Below are 19,045 nucleotides of genomic sequence, written 5' to 3'. Positions count from 1 at the left end.
TTTATGAGCTTCAAAACACCATTCCATACAAATCATCTGATCACACCGCTCCGATGATGGAAAGCATAAACATAGGCATGTAGGTGCTCGATCGACGTGTGTTTGTTTTCCTTCCGTTGTTGCAGTATAGTATACTGAAGTGAGTTTTCCTTTAGCTCTCTTTTCCGCTCTCTAACGATTTTCTCTCGCACACCGGTTGTCGCAATTTTCCTAGCTTGATTCGCCTTGACGGAGGCTCTCTGAGAGAATTGCGCTTGCGTGAAAACATTTTTTTTTACATGGGAAAGGATAGGAGCTGCATTTTCAAATGCTTCTAATTCTTTATAGAAATTTTTTCAAGCAAAACGTTCTTAATGTTATCGAATGAGATTTTGATACGCTATATTATAGACATAACATTGTGATTTCAAAACTTTTGTCTAAAACCAGTTATAATGTAGCTAATTTAAAGTATATTGCAAAACATTAACACTTTTTTCAATCTGAAGTCCCCAAAATATTTTAGAAGCATTTGAAAATGCAGCTCCTATCCTTTCCCATGTTAAAAAAAATTGATTTCACGCACAGCGCAATTCTCTCAGAGAGCCTCCGTCAAGGCGAATTCATTGGATCGCGAAAGCAGAGGAAAACGATCATCGGTGTCGTAACGGCAGATCTCTCGCACATGCTCAACAAGTTTCCTCCGAAGGTTTCCTAAATATTCACGCCGCATGTGAAGTGTGGTGGTGTGGAGATACATACATTATCGTTAGTCGGTGAAGATCACGATCATCGGCAGCATGCGGCGGCGGCGGCGAGCCGGTTGCGTAAAAATAACAACAACACTCTAGGACTGTCGGGCCCCGAAAATTCTCTTCCCAAGTTCACTCACTGACCAGCCCAACCAGAGTAAAAGTCGGTGAAAATGAGACTTACGGTTTTCGCGCTCGCATCGGTGAAAATTTTTCCGCCGATGGGTGGTTCAGTTTTGCGAGAGTTATCTTGTGCGGTAGATCAACGCGGTTGACGTAGAAAAGGAGAAATAGGTGAAAATCAGTGAAAATTGATTGATCGAAAAACGCACTGGGTTTATTGAAGGAGGGTCGAGAAAAAGTGCATAATACACAGATGACGGATAGCAGGAAATTCTCTGCTGGATGGAAACTCGACGTTGATGATAAAGGTAATCGAAGGATTTGGCTTTTTCCGAACAAATTTTCGCTATTTCCATGCCTAATAGCCGAGCATATATGAATCCATCCAAGGATAATCCTCTCAATCTGCAACAGCCGATTTGCGTACGGATGGGAAATCCATTTTTGGAACCGCTTTTCCGATGTATTACTTTTTTGCGTAGTGCTATTTTTATAGAAAAAAATCGGCCATAGACGACGTCGATCGGTTGCTTCAATTGAGTTGAGTATAGTGACGGCGTGATGGTGGTGGTACGGTGCAGACACTAACATCCGACCAGCTGATGTTATTTGGCAACAAAGTACCTATGATCGGAAACTGCTCTTTTCTTTGCAGCCGTAGAGAGTGAGATAGTGAAAAACCAAAACGAAATATCTACGGGAGCATAGTGAAAGCAGGGGGAAACTGTTTACAAACACGTGGTAAGAAGTGATTTTGCGATATTTTTTTAAAAGCTCATTGTTAGTATAAAGAGGCAAAAAGTACTGCGTTAAAAATTGTATAATTTATCATAAGATGATATAATTCACAAAAAAAAACAAAGCAATATTTTAATTTCAAATAAATAATTAAGGTTGTTGTTTTAAACTCTCAATGCAGAGCATTCATTGCGCGCTTAAATATACTGTGTATCCCGAACACAGTTTACAATTGTTAAATTGAATCGAGCATGCAGCTTTAATCCTTTAACCACAATCCCAGGCGAAAGTCATTCAACCGCGGTGCCATTATTCCGCTTGGAGCTTGGTCCTTTCGATTGGATAATTTGATTTAATCCGTCTCGCACTGCAGTCTGGCAGTTGTGGCGTGGCGGTGGTGCACTATAGCAAAAGATGGATGTTCTTACGTCGTTCTCACAGACACCTTTTGAACGCACGGCGAAAATATGTAAACTGGAAAGACGATATGAAAACGTAATCCATCAACGGTGAGAATATGGCCGCCACTAAGAGCTTCTAGCTTCTAGCTTCTAGCTTCTAGCTTCTAGCTTCTAGCTTCTAGTTTCTAGCTTCTAGCTTCTAGCTTCTAGCTTCTAGATTCTAGCTTTTAGCTTTTAGCTTTTAGCTTCTAGCTTCTAGCTTCTAGCTTCTAGCATCTAGCTTCTAGCATCTAGCTTCTTGCTTCTTGCTTCTAGCTTCTAGCTTCTAACTTCTAGCTTCTAGCTTCTAGCTTCTAGCTGCTAGCTTCTAGCTTCTAGCTTCTAGCTTCTAGCTTCTAGCTTCTAGCTTCTAGCTTCTAGCTTCTAGCTTCTAGCTTCTAGCTTCTAGCTTCTAGCTTCTAGCTTCTAACTTCTAGCTTCTAGCTTCTAGCTTCTAGCTTCTAGCTTCTAGCTTCTAGCTTCTAGCTTCTAGCTTCTAGCTTCTAGCTTCTAGCTTCTAGCTTCTAGCTTCTAGCTTCTAGCTTCTAGCTTCTAGCTTCTAGCTTCTAGCTTCTAGCTTCTAGCTTCTAGCTTCTAGCTTCTAGCTTCTAGCTTCTAGCTTCTAGCTTCTAGCTTCTAGCTTCTAGCTTCTAGCTTCTAGCTTCTAGCTTCTAGCTTCTAGCTTCTAGCTTCTAGCTTCTAGCTTCTAGCTTCTAGCTTCTAGCTTCTAGCTTCTAGCTTCTAGCTTCTAGCTTCTAGCTTCTAGCTTCTAGCTTCTAGCTTCTAGCTTCTAGCTTCTAGCTTCTAGCTTCTAGCTTCTAGCTTCTAGCTTCTAGCTTCTAGCTTCTAGCTTCTAACTTCTAGCTTCTAGCTTCTAGCTTCTAGCTTCTAGCTTCTAGCTTCTAGCTTCTAGCTTCTAGCTTCTAGCTTCTAGCTTCTAGCTTCTAGCTTCTAGCTTCTAGCTTCTAGCTTCTAGCTTCTAGCTTCTAGCTTCTAGCTTCTAGCTTCTAGCTTCTAGCTTCTAGCTTCTAGCTTCTAGCTTCTAGCTTCTAGCTTCTAGCTTCTAGCTTCTAGCTTCTAGCTTCTAGCTTCTAGCTTCTAGCTTCTAGCTTCTAGCTTCTAGCTTCTAGCTTCTAGCTTCTAGCTTCTAGCTTCTAACTTCTAGCTTCTAACTTCTAGCTTCTAGCATCTAGCTTCTAGCATCTAGCTTCTTGCTTCTTGCTTCTAGCTTCTAGCTTCTAACTTCTAGCTTCTAGCTTCTAGCTTCTAGCTGCTAGCTTCTAGCTTCTAGCTTCTAGCTTCTAGCTTCTAGCTTCTAGCTTCTAGCTTCTAGCTTCTAGCTTCTAGCTTCTAGCTTCTAGCTTCTAGCTTCTAACTTCTAGCTTCTAGCTTCTAGCTTCTAGCTTCTAGCTTCTAGCTTCTAGCTTCTAGCTTCTAGCTTCTAGCTTCTAGCTTCTAGCTTCTAGCTTCTAGCTTCTAGCTTCTAGCTTCTAGCTTCTAGCTTCTAGCTTCTAGCTTCTAGCTTCTAGCTTCTAGCTTCTAGCTTCTAGCTTCTAGCATCTAGCTTCTAGCATCTAGCTTCTTGCTTCTTGCTTCTAGCTTCTAGCTTCTAACTTCTAGCTTCTAGCTTCTAGCTTCTAGCTGCTAGCTTCTAGCTTCTAGCTTCTAGCTTCTAGCTTCTAGCTTCTAGCTTCTAGCTTCTAGCTTCTAGCTTCTAGCTTCTAACTTCTAGCTTCTAGCTTCTAGCTTCTAGCTTCTAGCTTCTAGCTTCTAGCTTCTAGCTTCTAGCTTCTAGCTTCTAGCTTCTAGCTTCTAGCTTCTAGCTTCTAGCTTCTAGCTTCTAGCTTCTAGCTTCTAGCTTCTAGCTTCTAGCTTCTAGCTTCTAGCTTCTAGCTTCTAGCTTCTAGCTTCTAGCTTCTAGCTTCTAGCTTCTAGCTTCTAGCTTCTAGCTTCTAGCTTCTAGCTTCTAGCTTCTAGCTTCTAGCTTCTAGCTTCTAGCTTCTAGCTTCTAGCTTCTAGCTTCTAGCTTCTAGCTTCTAGCTTCTAGCTTCTAGCTTCTAGCTTCTAGCTTCTAGCTTCTAGCTTCTAGCTTCTAGCTTCTAGCTTCTAGCTTCTAGCTTCTAGCTTCTAGCTTCTAACTTCTAGCTTCTAGATTCTATCTTCTAGCTTCTAGCTTCTAACTTCTAGCTTCTAACTTCTAGCTTCTAGCTTCTAATTTCTAGCTTCTAGTTTCTAGCTTCTAGGTTCTAGCTTCTAACTTCTAATTTCTAGCTTCTAGCTTCTAGCTTCTAGCTTCTAGCTTCTAGTTTCTAGTTTCTAGCTTCTAGCGAAATTTCGAAATAAAAGTAATTAGTACAAAAGTTCGAAAGGACATAATGTCAAAGTGTCTAAGGCCAGTAGTACACTGCGTCAAATATTTGACAAGAAAAGAACTCAAGAAACAACATCAGTTTGACACTAATGAAAATTCGATCGAGTCAAACAAGATGTTTGAGCATTGGTTTCTTTTTGGACTAATATTTGACCCTGTGTACTAACAGCTTAAAGATCGAAGGGTCACATGATCGAAAGGTTAGTTAAAAGGGAAAACATAATTTGACAAAACTATCGAAAGCAAAGGTCATAAGCTTTTCATATCCAACGAACTCTAGTACTTTTAGTTTTCGCCTTCGATCTTTCGACCTACGACACCTTGTTCTTTCGACGTCTTGTTCTAGTTACTTTTTATTTCGACATTTCGACCTTCGACCTTTAACCATACATATATCATGTAAATCATGATCCAGACCACCAAGGTTGGGTAACAAAACATCGAATGCCAAGCCGTCGAATGCCAAAACGCCGAAAGGAATTTACGTTGAAAAGTGAAAGAATCGATTTTTAAGAATAAAAAGCACGCCGTTTCAAGTAATCAAGATTTAGTTTTTTCCTTTTTATGTTTTAGCATTTGACGTTTTTTGGCACTCGATGTTTTGTCTTTCAACTTTGCTTTGTCCCTAAGTCCATAAGTTTACAACTTCTGGTGGTTCTGGTGTGCATGGTTTTTAGATGTTTTATCTTATGATGAAACATCACTCACAAAGCTCATGTCTTTAGCAAAGTTTTCAGAAGTCTTGAAGTTCGGTATCTAATGGTTTAAAATTTTAGTACGTAATTCTACCCGGAACATAGTACTAGAATGTGTTTTAATGTGTTGAAGGGAGAACACGATGAAATTGCCACACAGAAAATATTGTATAACTTTTGATTGCGTTCGCCAAAATAGCTAATCTTTTTACCATGAATAGTATATTATGTGTAGCTAATACCATAAAATTTTCTTTAAAATCGGTTGAGTATTGGCGGAGATATCGTTGAAACAAGGAAATTGCCACTTGAGAATCTTGTGCAAACAAACATTTTGGAAAATATCACTTTTTTGCCGTTTCAACGCTGGCGCCAAAAATACTGAACCGATTTCAATGAAAATTTTTATGTACGTAAAGTATGTATGTAGAAGTTGTTTGTTAAAATTTCATTCAATTTGATCATACCGTTAAAAAGTTATAGCCATATATGTCGCACTATGTCACAATAAACAGATGTGGTTTTTGGTATAGTGAAATTCAAACTGCTCTTACTTTGAAAGTACTCATCAAAAATGGCAGAAATTTTCACTGTAAACAGTTTAACACAACAATTTTACACTGTCAAAGTTTTATAAAAATCAGGACAGTGTTACCAGTTCTACAGTCAAAATAATGCACGCGGAACTAAAAATGGTCAAAAAGTACCTAAAATTTACCTTGAAGCGATTTGAGCTTTGGATATTTACTAGAAAAAGTACTGAACCGATTTCGTACTAATTTTTACCACTTAATTGATACTATGTTAAGAATATCGAGTGAAATTTTCAAACGTTTTGATGAGATAACAAAAAAGTTATAGCCTAAGTATTTTTTGAAATGGGTGCACAAATTTTCTAAAATCTCATTTTATGATATCGACAATATATGCGCCAATACTCAAACGATTTTAATGAACATTTTATGGTATTAGCTACACATAATATACTATTCATGGTCAAAAAATTAGCTATTTTGACGAACGCAATCAAAAGTTATACAATATTTTCTATGTGGCAATTTCATCGTGTTCTCCCTTTATAACTCTGATGTCTCAGAAAGTTGTTAATAACACTAGTTTACAGCATTTTTGAACTCGGTAAGCTGATGATCATTTTTGGTGTAGAATCATGCCCTGAGTTCGAAAACGCGAAGGAAAAAAAATACAGTAGAGCGGAATTTTTTTCGACTTTCCATACAAGGTTGATGATTTGCAATCGATTTTTGTTCTATTTTTAAGCAAAGTAGCTCACTTCAAACATCTCGTTCTCCGTAATCGATGCTCCGATTGAGCTGAAATTTTTACGGTAACTTGCCTACATATGATATGTCAAATAAACTTCGAGAAATAATTTTTAAGTTGGTTTTTTCTTATTAAAAAAAATACATTTCTTCAAAAATTTTTGGGTATTTTCCTAAAATTTAAGAAGATCGTCCCTAAAACTCGCCAATATCTTGAATTTCATCAATATGACACAAAACCTGTTTTCAGAGGATCGAATGGTATTGTATTCAGCTTTTAATTTAAGGAAAAAGACTTGAAATTGGTTGAACAAAACGTAATATATTTGAATTTTTAGTAAATTACATACTTTGAAATGTTGCAAAACTCGATATTGAGCTAAGGGAACGTCCATAAATTACGTCACGCAAAAATCGACCATTTTCAAAACCCCCTCCCCCCTATGTCACAGTTTTTGTATGGGAGCTCTAAAATTTTTGTATGGGTTGTCACACTTTTCTGAACCCCTCCTCCCCCCTCAAAGCGTGACGTAATTTATGGACGTTCCCTAAAACTCAAAAACTGTTCTACTTAAAATTTTTTGAAGGTCGGTTTCGGAATCAGCACTAAATTGTGCTTCAAAAATGTTGGTCGTTGACAGAAGTTCACGACTTTCGTTTTATTTTGTAAACTTGTGTAATTTATATGGCTCTCAACTGGCGGAAAGTTTGTTCTGTTTATAAACTGCAACTTGTGTTTTCAAAGTATTTCGTTTGCGGTTTCTCCCTGGATCTTTCAGAGTTTTCCCTCAACGACACACATGAGAATTCTCACTGATGATCCCGGCAAACATTTAGGTACATATTTCTCCTAAAGGGATTTCCTGGAGTTCCTAGAGGAAAAACTCTTGAAATTTCTCCAGAATTTCAGCAATTGCTCTACGAATTCCTTGGACGCCTCGTATTCTTTCAAGTCGAGAATCTTTCAGAAATTCCTCCCCAATAATTGTGCTACGAACTTCTGTTACCTTCAAGGGTTTGTTTCGAACAATATTTCGAGCATTCTTCAAGTATTATTTCATTTTTTTTCCTTTTTGGTTTACCTAGTAAAATTTAGCAAGCATCCCCACATAAATTCGTTCAAGGATTCCCTCAGGAATTTCCATAGAGATGATTTAGGGATTTCTATGATGATTCCTTCGAGAATTTCTCTAATGATTGCATTAGGAACTTCCCCTTTTTCGTGCCAGGATGCGTCTCAAAAATTCAATAGAAATATCTTCCAAGATTCCTTAAGAATGCTTAATAAGATTCTTCCATCAATTAGATATTTCTATAAGAAGTTCTTTAGGGAAATTTACTTCTCCAAAGACTCATTCAGGTGAATTTACAAATATTACTTCAGGTTTTCTTGATGGAATCGATTTGTTCTACTATTCTTGAGTATCAATAGCTTCATGGATCTTTTGAAATATTTCACCAAGCATTCAATCAAGAATTTATCATAGAATTCATTCGAAAATAACTGTCGATGTTCTCTCTAGGATTCTTCCAAGGACTCCTTTGACAATATCACAAAAGGTTTCTGCGAAAATTTCTTCAACGGTTGGTTCAGGAATATCATCAAAAGTTTTTCTAGAAATTATTTCAACCAGGGAAACCTTCACTAACTTTTCCAAGTTTGCAAAAAAGTACAAAGGTTCATTTCGGTATTCCTCCAAGGTTCTAATGGGGATTCGTTCAGGAACTCCATTTTAAGAACTTATCTGAGATAAACAAGCCTCGCGTTAAAAATTTTGTTAACAAAGTTGAAAATGTTTAGGATTTAATTCCAAGATTCGTTGGAGATTTTCTCAAAAGAAGTTTTCCAAGGATTCCTTCAGAAATTCTTCAAAAAAACACTTAAAAATTATTCTAAAGAGTTTTACATATATTTCTTGTATGATTCATGAGCTTTTTCAATGATTCTTTAAAAAAATTTCAGAAATATCCTCACGGATTTTTGTAAAACTCATCCTTTCTGAAATTTTGTCATGTATTCTTCAAAGAAATTCTTTAGAGATTTGTTAAGAAATTCATCCACGAATTGTTTCATCAATATTCCCAAGAGTTTCCTCAGGAATTTCTCCACAGAATACTCAGGAATTCCTCCGCGGAATGCTTCAGGAATTCCTCCAAGGAATCTTAGAAGTATCTTTCCAAGGAATCCTTTTAAAGTTGTATCATGTATTCTTCTATGAATTTCTCCAAAGTTTTATTTCTAATTTTTCCAATGTTTGCTGCAGCAATATCTCCAAGGAAATTTCTATAAACTACTCCATGTAATCCTTTATTATTTTCTCCAAAGCTTTCTTAGAGATGTCCTCTAAGGATTAACTTAACGATTCCACGAAGAATTGCTTCACTAATTACAGCCATGATTCTTCAAGGAACAAATTCAAAGATGTCTTTGAGAATTCCTTCAAGAATTGCTGTGTTATTATTGTTTTGGTTATCCTTCTGAGGTTCTTCCAATGGTTCATTCAATAATTCCTTTTTGGATTCCTTCAGAAGTTTCTGCAAAAACTATATATGAATTTCTAATATTATTTTTTTTTTTGAATTTTTCTTGAAGAATCATAGCATAAATTTCTCCAAATGTTCCTTTAGTAATCTATAGATGTATCTATATATAAAAATGCAGTGGCATACGTGGGACCGCGCATAACTTGCGAACGGATGGTCCGATTTGGATCGTCTGAGTTTTGTTCTGTTAGTTTCCCCCAAGGAACGTTTATGAGGCAAAAAGCATGGGAAAAATTTGAGTTTTTGAAAATTGTGTTTTCATACATTTTGAACGGGTACTTGGGCTTGGCTAGGGACTTGAAACGTCAAAAAAGCAGTAGGCAAGACAAAGATTGCTGGGTATAGCATGTTTGTCTATGGATTCTTTCGGGAATTCTTCCAAGAAATCTTCCAAAAATATTTCCAAGGTTCTTTCAGAAACTCCTCCTAGATTTCGCTCTAAGATTTTCTTTAGAAATTCACCTAGCATTTCTCCGAGGGTTCTTTCAGGAGTTACTCCATATTTGTTTTAGAACATTGTTAAAAGATTTCCACAGATTTGCGTTGTGTTGCATTGCGTGATAATGGAGTAGTTCGTAGAACTTTAATACTCCTATTCTAATTGCTTATTGAATGATGTTTGGGAAGGAATAGCTATCCAATCAGAGATTGAAGTAAATAAAAAAGACATGAAAAATTCCATTGCCGGCCACGCCCATCTTCTCCGTTACGAGGATAGGAAAAGATGTGATGATATGACAACTACTTTTGGTGAGGTTAGCAACTCAACAACGCCCCCGTAGATGTCAAGGAGTTGGATATTTGGAATGGGTTAATTTGGGATTCACTATAAGCGAGTGATGCGACAAGATTCAGATTGTTTAAGTGTAGATCATGTATATGAATTTATGAGAATGTAAATGTTTTAGTATATTTAAACACGATCGTTGGGAGTGACGTAGCTAAGAGATTTTGTCACTCCATGGGCCTTTTTGCTTCAGGGATGGGACAAAGCCATTTACACTGTGTTCTGGCTAACATGCCTAGGCTAAAGCACCAATGATTGCTCTCTGAAACGAAAAGAAACACAACTGATTCTACCTGACGGTGGGAAGGGATGCAGAGATGCATTTGAACGCGTTCTGTTCATGTTCTGTAAATATTTTATTAGTGCATTATAATGGAAGCGCGTTGCAATTTTTGGAAGTATCTTGCAACATATATACGATGAATTTTGCTTGGCATTTGGCATCCTTATTACACCACGGAAATATTTCCAGTTTGTGTAATAAATTAATCCCAATTACAATAATGTGCCATTTTCATTGTTTTTTTTTTCAATTTATTTCATCAAACTTTTCTGTCGACATAAAAGCTGCATCAGCAACAACACTGACAAATTAATTATCGTTTTATCGTGCACTTGAAGAATTCTACAAGGAGAGAGCAATTCGCCTTGAGGACAACTTGGGAAGTACAACAAGTTTCAAGAGAAATTTAAAAACAACTCAACAAGAGCAGCTTAGGATGAGCCTCTTTGGTCTTATGGCGGGTTTATGGTTGAGTTGATGTTGTTTTGCAGAGCAATTTGGTTTATACATGGTTTTAAAGCACAGGTGTTGAAGAATACTTCAAAAGCATTATAAAATTAATTTTGTTACTTGGGTTGCCTGCTCCACGAAAAGAAACGAATAAAAAGGGATATTCTCGCTACATCCGTTCAAGCCCGGACATCTATTTCTGTTCAAAGGCATTATGGCGTGCTATTCATTGCGACATACCGCGTTTCTGGTGGTCCCAACCGGGCGAGTGAGAAGCACGCCCATGATCACGACGCCATAATAACGTTAAAAGGGAATTTTACCCCGGCCTGGTGTAATGAAAATGGTATTCCTAACGATCACGAAGAGTTCAGAAGCATTGTAATAGATTGTAATCTTGCGATCTTGCTTTCCCTTCGACAGATAACTCTTACTTTCAATTTCCCAATACAACCAATTTTGAACACCGCTCCGTGTTCAATCTAGAAATCTAGATTGTGTTCAAAATTTTGAACATGCTCTTGAGAGCTTCAATTGATCAATTTTGGCACGCTCGCAGATCATGTGCGTTCAAAATGCATAGTAGGGATGGGAAGACATTTATTTATCGAGAGGCCAGTGACTCACTTACGCCCTCGCAAGTAACAAGGAGTTGGATTTTTGGTAAGGGAATGGTCTAGGATTCACTATACGTAGGTAATAATGAGGATGGCACAAATGTCCCAAATAGAGGATAACGTGCCTCTGGAGCCGGCCTACTGATTATAGTTGGGTTTGGTGGTTCCAAAGAAATCACCATGATCATGATGAAACCAGAACGAACTCACCAAATTTCTTGTTTGATGTGATGTCTCCCTTGGCAGACGAATTGACACAAAGTGCGACACACTGCGCTCGTTCGACTACTCCAGCTTGGTACGCTTGTGTTTGGCGGCGGCATGCTGCTGTGTATTACGAGCACGCTCGTTCGGGCCGCGCAGATGCTACTCGAGGACGCCTGAAAGATGATGGTCTGGCTTCCGGGGGTGATGTTCATACAGACTTCCTCGGACGACTGCAGTTTGTTCAGTGAGACCTTGATTTCCATCAGATATTCCTGAAGCTGCTGGGAGATCTTATTACGAAGGCGCTGGATTTCGTCCAGGTTTTACCTCCGTTGACGGTTATTGCTGACAAACTGAAAAACTTCGACCTTCGCCGTGTAGCTCCTTGTTCTCATTCCGATGGGCATTCCTTTCCACTTGTAACAACAACAAACCCAATCCAAACGAATTCGTTTTTCCAGCTACTACAGCTTCCGAATGCGCTAATACACCAGGCCTAACACACAAGACTTGAAGAATTTCACAAAATGAACCCTTTATGTTCACTTTTCAGAGGGTTTTACACGACTTTTTTCATGATGCTTTGGCATCTGTGCACAAAACAGAAGCACGTCTTTGATGAACAAATTGAGATTTTAATTGCGTAAAGAAATCCACGTGCTCTGGTGGTAATTGAACCCACGACTCCCAATTTACCAGGGGACCATTCATAGGCCACGGTCTTGCCAAATTCTACACAGATAAAAATAATGAAGTTTACACATCTTGTAAACTTCAGTTTATTCTTGTAAACTTCATGCTATGACACTTTGAGTCATGCTGGATTACATGACATGTAATGGAAGTTTACATGACATTTCATGACATTTACATGATATGTCATGTAAACTTCTGTGATATCCCACGCTCCAATTAGGTGCATTATATGTCACAAAATTTACACTCTTTTTTCGATCTGTGTACGCTCCATAAAAATTTCATTTTTTTTGAGTCTACGAGGGGGAGGGGTGGTACTGAGATGACCAAAATTTGGTCTACGTGATTTATGAACAGCCCCTTGACGGATGCTTCTTTCCTCCAAGTTACGGAGCCACTTGACCATCTCCGTCCTCTGAAGGCACATAACTGAACTCGATTCCACTAATGCCCATGGATAGTTCACCGAGCTAATGTTTCTGTTGTATGCATGGATGTCAAAGTATTTTAACGTAGAGTCGAGTCAAGTACAAGTCACTGCAGACGACCTTACAATTGAGGTCAAAATACGCAAATTCTTAGTAAAATTTTAAAAAACAGTACTCAACCCGATTTTCTTTTAACTTATTTAAACTTTGTAAGTTCCAGCCTTGCCTAAGCAAAAGCCATAAATTGACAATTCCAAGAAGTAATTTTTCCTCTCAAAAAATTTTCTCCGTGCACCGAAACCGATCTTCCACCTTACAACGCAGCGACACCATTCCAGTGAGAAGGTGTGCAGTGCGTCCCATCCCGTTACTCTGGATTCGTGGTTGAAAGGTTACCGGAAAAGGTTGTAAATTTCTTCTTCACCATTAAATTTCACCGCGGAACATGGCAAAATGGAGCTGGTTCTTCTGGTTCCTGCTTGCTTGCTATCCAGACCAGAGGATATCATCTCAGCTGCTTTCCGGATGTCTTCATCGTATGCTGAAAGAATCGATGGTAGAATTGAAGTAGAGAGATGCTTTCGTCTGCGGAACATCTAGCTAGCTCATTGCACCGCAGTCTGGCAGTGAAGTTGACAGCGGGAGGTGACCCTAGAAGAGGAATAAATTAAGCAGCTTCAATTGCATGGGTTTAAGTGTAGTTTGGGTTGTATGCATGGAATTGAAGTAGAGAGCAGTTGGCAGAGTTGTGCAAACAGATTACAGCCAAATTAGTTCACAGTGGAGATTAACTTTGTGCAGGTGTTGAATTAATGTGAAACAACTATCTGCCGGTTGACTAATTACGAGAAGTTGGAAAATGGACATATAAATAAAGGATTCTGAGCAATACATTGCATGATTTCTACTCGATTAAGAGAAGCCTATGTGAAATAGAACCTTGCTTGATTGATCCATCAAGGCCAATCTGTCTCACAATTTGAATATTCATATAAATTTGTTATCAACAATCTAGTTCCAATAAAATTAACATTATTTCAAAAAAAAAGTGTAGTTTCAAAAAAATCTGCAATATGGATCCTCAACATCTGATAATCGTGAATCCTCAAGTTCTATATTAACACAACTTCTATACTAGCATCACATTCTGATTCGTCTAGCAGTGGTCCTCAGCCTAACTGTCTTTGCGGGCCAAAATTTAATTTTGAAAAGAGTCTGCGGGCCGCAAATCATTCAAATGTTTTTTTTTTTCTAATAAGTTTGAAGATTCAACACAAAATCTATTTGTTTGATTTTTTGAAAATATTGGACAAGAGCAAAAAACTAAACAACCTGCAGTTATCAGGAAATTTTATTTCACTTGAAAAAATCCTGAAAATCTAATTCCCTATGATTTTCAGGATTTTTTCAAGACAGTAATATTTAGGTTTTGTAGTTCTTGTTATAATAATGTTGGGCAAATTATTTCAGAACAGTTATTTGAAAGTCATACGAAAAATGAGCCATGGTGACAATGGCTAGAAAAATATGGACGTCTTTAACAATGTTATGGATGAACTTACAGCGTACTTATAGCGCAAATTATAAGGGCACAATTTTTGAAGTCCTAGACACGAACACGGACAAATTTCTTGTAAAACACCTGGATCCAGTTTTGACAAATTTCCGAATGGAGTTTCTTACTGCAGCTCAGGGGAAGCGACACTAGTTTTGCCAAGCCGAAAGCTCCAAAAAAAACTGAATAAAGACCAAAAAATCGGCAAAACTTTTGTGCGGGGTTTTTTATCTTGTTTTGGGATTTTTTGGCTTGGCAAAACTAGTGTCTCTCCCCCTGCTGCAGCTTAAGGATTTCCTAATAAGTATATCGAACCCTTTACTTTAAAAAAATCGGGGACTTCTCGTGGATTTTGGGAAATTTCAGAATGGATTGTAGGGATTTCAGGGTTCTCGAAAGAAATTACGAAAAACTGCCTGGGGATACTGTTGTGGAAGTCCTTGATGATTTTTTAAAAGTTTTTCTTGTGTGATTCTCAGGAAGTCAATGAAGAAAAACCTACAGACATGATTTTCTGAGCAATGTGTTCAAATATTTGTAACCGATTTAGAATAGATATTTTAAGAGGAATTCCCAAAAGTATTGCTAGGAGAGTGAAAATATCTTGCCCGATTCCTGAAGTTTTAGCGAAATTCAGAAAGTTTAGATACTGGAAAATTTCAGTAGTTAACATTCATTCTCATAAATGTTTTAAAATATGATGAAATTTCTGATTTTCATTATGGAATTTATGAGTGGGCCACATTTAATACATTTCAAAATCAGTTCGCGGGCCGCACAAAACCTGGTCGAGGGCCGCATGCGGCCCGCGGGCCGCAGTTTGGTGACCACTGGTCTAGATAAAAGGAAACTCGTAGTGTGAGAGATGATAGTTATTCAAAAATTATAGAAAATAACTCATATTACATTAAGGCTCACTACAGAAATGTCTTTTTTCAAAATTCCTGTCATTTTTCCACACTTATTTGTTCTTTTTTTTTTTATTCAGCAAGACCGTGCTGGGTTCTGGGTTCCATTTCCGATTGATTCAAGATCTTTTTGTGTTGAGGGATCCAGATAAGAATCACAAAAGAAACCCTTGGAGGAATCCCTGGAGAAACTCCAGGAGGAATGCCGCAAGAACGGGTGGAAACCCGTGATGATTCCCGAAAGAATGCTCAGGAGAAATCTTTCTAAACAGGAGTCTCAGCAGAAACCCCACAAAGAACCCAAGAGCATTTTGTCTAGTCTAGTCTAGTCCTGAGACGAGACTCGCGAAGAGGAAAAAAAGCAACGTCAAGTGCAGCCCAACTGAGCTGTCAGTTGTAGCCCGTTTGATTACGTTACCTAAAACGAGGAAAGTATTGCTATCCGAGATAAATTCTGAAGCCAAAATTCACTCCGAGCAGCATTTTATTCTACTGTACTGTCAAAAATAAATTGAAAACAAAATATTCCAATGATTACTTTGCTTGGCGATTGTTGGCGGTGCAAAATTTCACCTCAACATGATTTTGTGCATGAATGGGATTCAGTCACACTGCATGTGAGGTAATGCGGTCACGTACGTGTTTGAACCACCAGCCCAAAACATAATGTCAACACAGATAGGAAGAAGAAAAAAATAACAAAGTGGAGAAAAAGAAGACCGTCTTCGCGAGTCTCGTCTCAGGTCTAGTCTAGTCTACACATACACAGCCATTCATTGAAAGAATCCTGGAAAATGATAGAACCGACTACTTCTACCATTTTTCTTGTCATTATTAATGCTTGCAGTGCATCGAAAATGCATTACAAGCATTAAAGTAGATAAAGAACCCAAGAGCATTTTGTGTAATAAATCTGAAGTAAGCTCTGAAATAATGTTAAGAGGAGTCTCTTAGAGTATCCTAGAGAAATTCCGGAAGTAATATCAAAAGAAACCTTGGAAGGAATTCCTAGAATTCTTCATGAAAGAATTTTTAAAGGATCCCTGGAGAAATCATTGAAAGAATTCAGATGGATTCACTCGAATCTGGAAAAAAAAATCTGTCGGAGATCTCTAAAGAATTATGGCTAGTTTCCACTTCGTACGTACTGTGCCAAAAGATAGGACAAATAATGGTTAAGTAATGATTCCGCTTCAAAATTACTTGAGCAGTTCGCAGATGGCAAGTAAGAAAAAAAGTGTAACACTTGTAACCCCTCCCGTGCGAATCAAATGGAGCTGTCACTTTTCCGTGCGGAAAAATAGTCCTTGCTATTATTCCGTAAGAAAAAGTAACGTTTCTCCCCATACTGGATCAGTTGTCAAAATTACTTGCGGAAAAAGGTAGAATTTTACTTGAGCGCTTTACGTGGCAACAGGAAACTTAGCTTAAATGAAGAAATTGCAGGAAAAATCTCTGAAAGAATGTCAATATGAATATCAAAGGAATACCTGAAAGAATGCCGGAGAGAATCTATGCAGGAATTTTCATGTTTTCGTCGAAATGGCGTTCCAGTCTTGGGGGCCGTCCATAAACCACGTAGTCATCAGGAGGGGGTTGTTATAAAAACGACCATGGTCCATACAAATTTGAAAGGACTACACGGGGCGGTGCGCGTTTTCTGAATATTCAAAAAAATGAGCACGTTTTGTCCTCCTACGTTTGATTCCGAGCGAATCCTTCTTCATTAGAGTAAATACTGAGTCCCAGAAGAAAGTCACAAATGGACCGAAACGTCTGACAATCAAAAAAAAACAACAGTATTTTTTATCATTTTTATCTTTGTCAAGATTGAAAATTCATTTAGTGTAGTCTACGCGGAAATTCCAAGAGAAATCTCTGAAGGAAATCTTGAAAAATCTGACAGCGTTGCTTGACAGAATCCTGAAAGGAGGCCTTTTTATTATACCAGAACCCCTGAGAGAATCTCGGCAGAGATCTCTGTAAGGATCCTGGAAGAACTCCTGATGGAATCTCAGGAGAAGTCCCTGAAGGAATAATTGAAGAGATAAAAAAAAACTGGAACCCCTGGAGAAAATCCGGAAGAAATCCTTGCAAAAACCTCTGAAGAAATCACAGAATAAATCCCAGCAGGAATCCCGAAAATAGTCTCTGAAAAAATCCAGAAATGATTTCCGGGAGGATTCCCAGGAGGAATATTTGACGGTATCTTAGAAGAAATGTCTTAGGTAATCCTGGATGATGACCCTACAGTAATCATATGAGAAAATAATGAGGAAAGCCCGGCATGGACCTCGGGAGTGTAATTGAAAAAAAAAATGTCGGCACCAGTTCCAAAAGGCATCAATTCCTAAAAGAAACCAGTAAGAAATTCCTGAAGGAATCACGGGAGAAAGCCTAAGAGGAAATCTGGTGGAATCTCTGAAACGATCCCTGATAGATTAATCAAAAAAATCTTGGAAGCGCTCAATAGTAATATTCGGATAAATTCCTAAAAGAAAGCAGAAAAGGACTCATGAAGCATTTATGCAAAGCAAAGCAAAGCAAAGCAAAGCAAAGATAACCGTACACATCGTAGTTGCTACTCCGTGATTGACCAGAACAATCGAAGTTGCACAGAGAGCCAATGAATGTGAAAGCTTGGGACTAGCTAACCATTCTCAATGTGCACAATTCGAGAGTTCAGCTATTTAAAGTCAATAACGGCGCTGGCCACGTCCTTACGGTCATAAGGAAAGGGAAGGAATGTTAGTTCGACAACCGTTGCTACTAGAAACCGTGGAATCCACAGCATCCCCACAGTTGTCACGGGAAGGAATGGTGGTTAGTAGGGTAGGGTAAGGTGTGGATCTAGGAGCCACCTCTGTTAGGTGATATGATCCACTAGTTATATGGAAATACACGTCGCGGTCTTCATCACGATTATGATTTATTTGATCACGATGACCACTGATCCCGGATTTCGTGCTCGCGTTTCCATCGCCCTACCGTGGAGACCGACTGATCTACAATTATTGTAGCGCGATTCTGAACCCGGATTTTTCACTCGCACTTCAATCGCCCTACCGAGAAAACCGACTGACCAACGAATATTGTAGCGCGATTCTGATCCCGGATTTTTCACTCGCACCCCCATCACTCTTACCTGAAAATTGTCTGCCATTCGAAAATTCTCAAGCTAATCTGATTCCGCATTCCACACTCGCGCTTGCATGGCTCTACCGAGAAAACCGACTGACCAACGAATATTGCAGCGCGATTCTGATCCCGGATTTTTCACTCGCACTTCCATCGCCCTATCGAGAAAACCGACTGACCAACGAATATTGCAGCGCGATTCTGATCCCGGATTTTCCACTCGCACTTCCATCGCCCTATCGAGAAAACCGACTGACCAACGAATATTGTAGCGCGATTCTGAACCCGGATTTTTCACTCGCACTTCCATCGCCCTACCGAGAAAACCGACTGACCAACGAATATTGCAGCGCGATTCTGATCCCGGATTTTCCACTCGCACTTCCATCGCCCTATCGAGAAAACCGACTGACCAACGAATATTGTAGCGCGATTCTGATCCCGGATTTTTCACTCGCACTTCCATCGCCCTACCGAGAAAACCGACTGACCAACGAATATTGCAGCGCGATTCTGATCCCGGATTTTCCACTCGCACTTCCATCGCCCTATCGAGAAAACCGACTGACCAACGAATATTGTAGCGCGATTCTGAACCCGGATTTTTCACTCGCACCCCCATCACTCTTACCTGAAAATTGTCTGCCATTCGAAAATTCTCAAGCTAATCTGATTCCGCATTCCACACTCGCGCTTGCATGGCTCTACCGAGAAAACCGACTAACCAACGAATATTGTAGCGCGATTCTGAACCCGGATTTTTCACTCGCACTTCCATCGCCCTACCGAGAAAACCGACTGACCAACGAATATTGTAGCGCGATTCTGATCCCGGATTTTTCACTCGCACTTCCATCGCCCTATCGAGAAAACCGACTGACCAACGAATATTGCAGCGCGATTCTGATCCCGGATTTTCCACTCGCACTTCCATCGCCCTATCGAGAAAACCGACTGACCAACGAATATTGTAGCGCGATTCTGAACCCGGATTTTTCACTCGCACTTCCATCGCCCTACCGAGAAAACCGACTGACCAACGAATATTGCAGCG

At 39.0% G+C, this 19,045-nt stretch overlaps 1 protein-coding gene across 1 annotated transcript in view; it reads left to right on the top strand.

The window, feature by feature from the left end:
* Nucleotides 1-802: 802 nt before the first annotated feature.
* Nucleotides 803-19,045, top strand: part of LOC109421166 (uncharacterized) — a 54,529-nt gene continuing 36,286 nt past the window's right edge. The window contains exon 1 of the mRNA XM_019695663.3: nucleotides 803-1,162. Coding sequence (XP_019551208.1) covers nucleotides 1,108-1,162 — 55 coding nt within the window. The 5' untranslated portion in view covers nucleotides 803-1,107. The remainder of the gene's footprint in view (nucleotides 1,163-19,045) is intronic.

The sequence above is a fragment of the Aedes albopictus genome, chromosome 3 (genome assembly GCF_035046485.1).
Source record: "Aedes albopictus strain Foshan chromosome 3, AalbF5, whole genome shotgun sequence".
NCBI lineage: Eukaryota > Metazoa > Arthropoda > Insecta > Diptera > Culicidae > Aedes > Aedes albopictus.
This window is presented reverse-complemented; position numbering and strand designations above follow the sequence as displayed.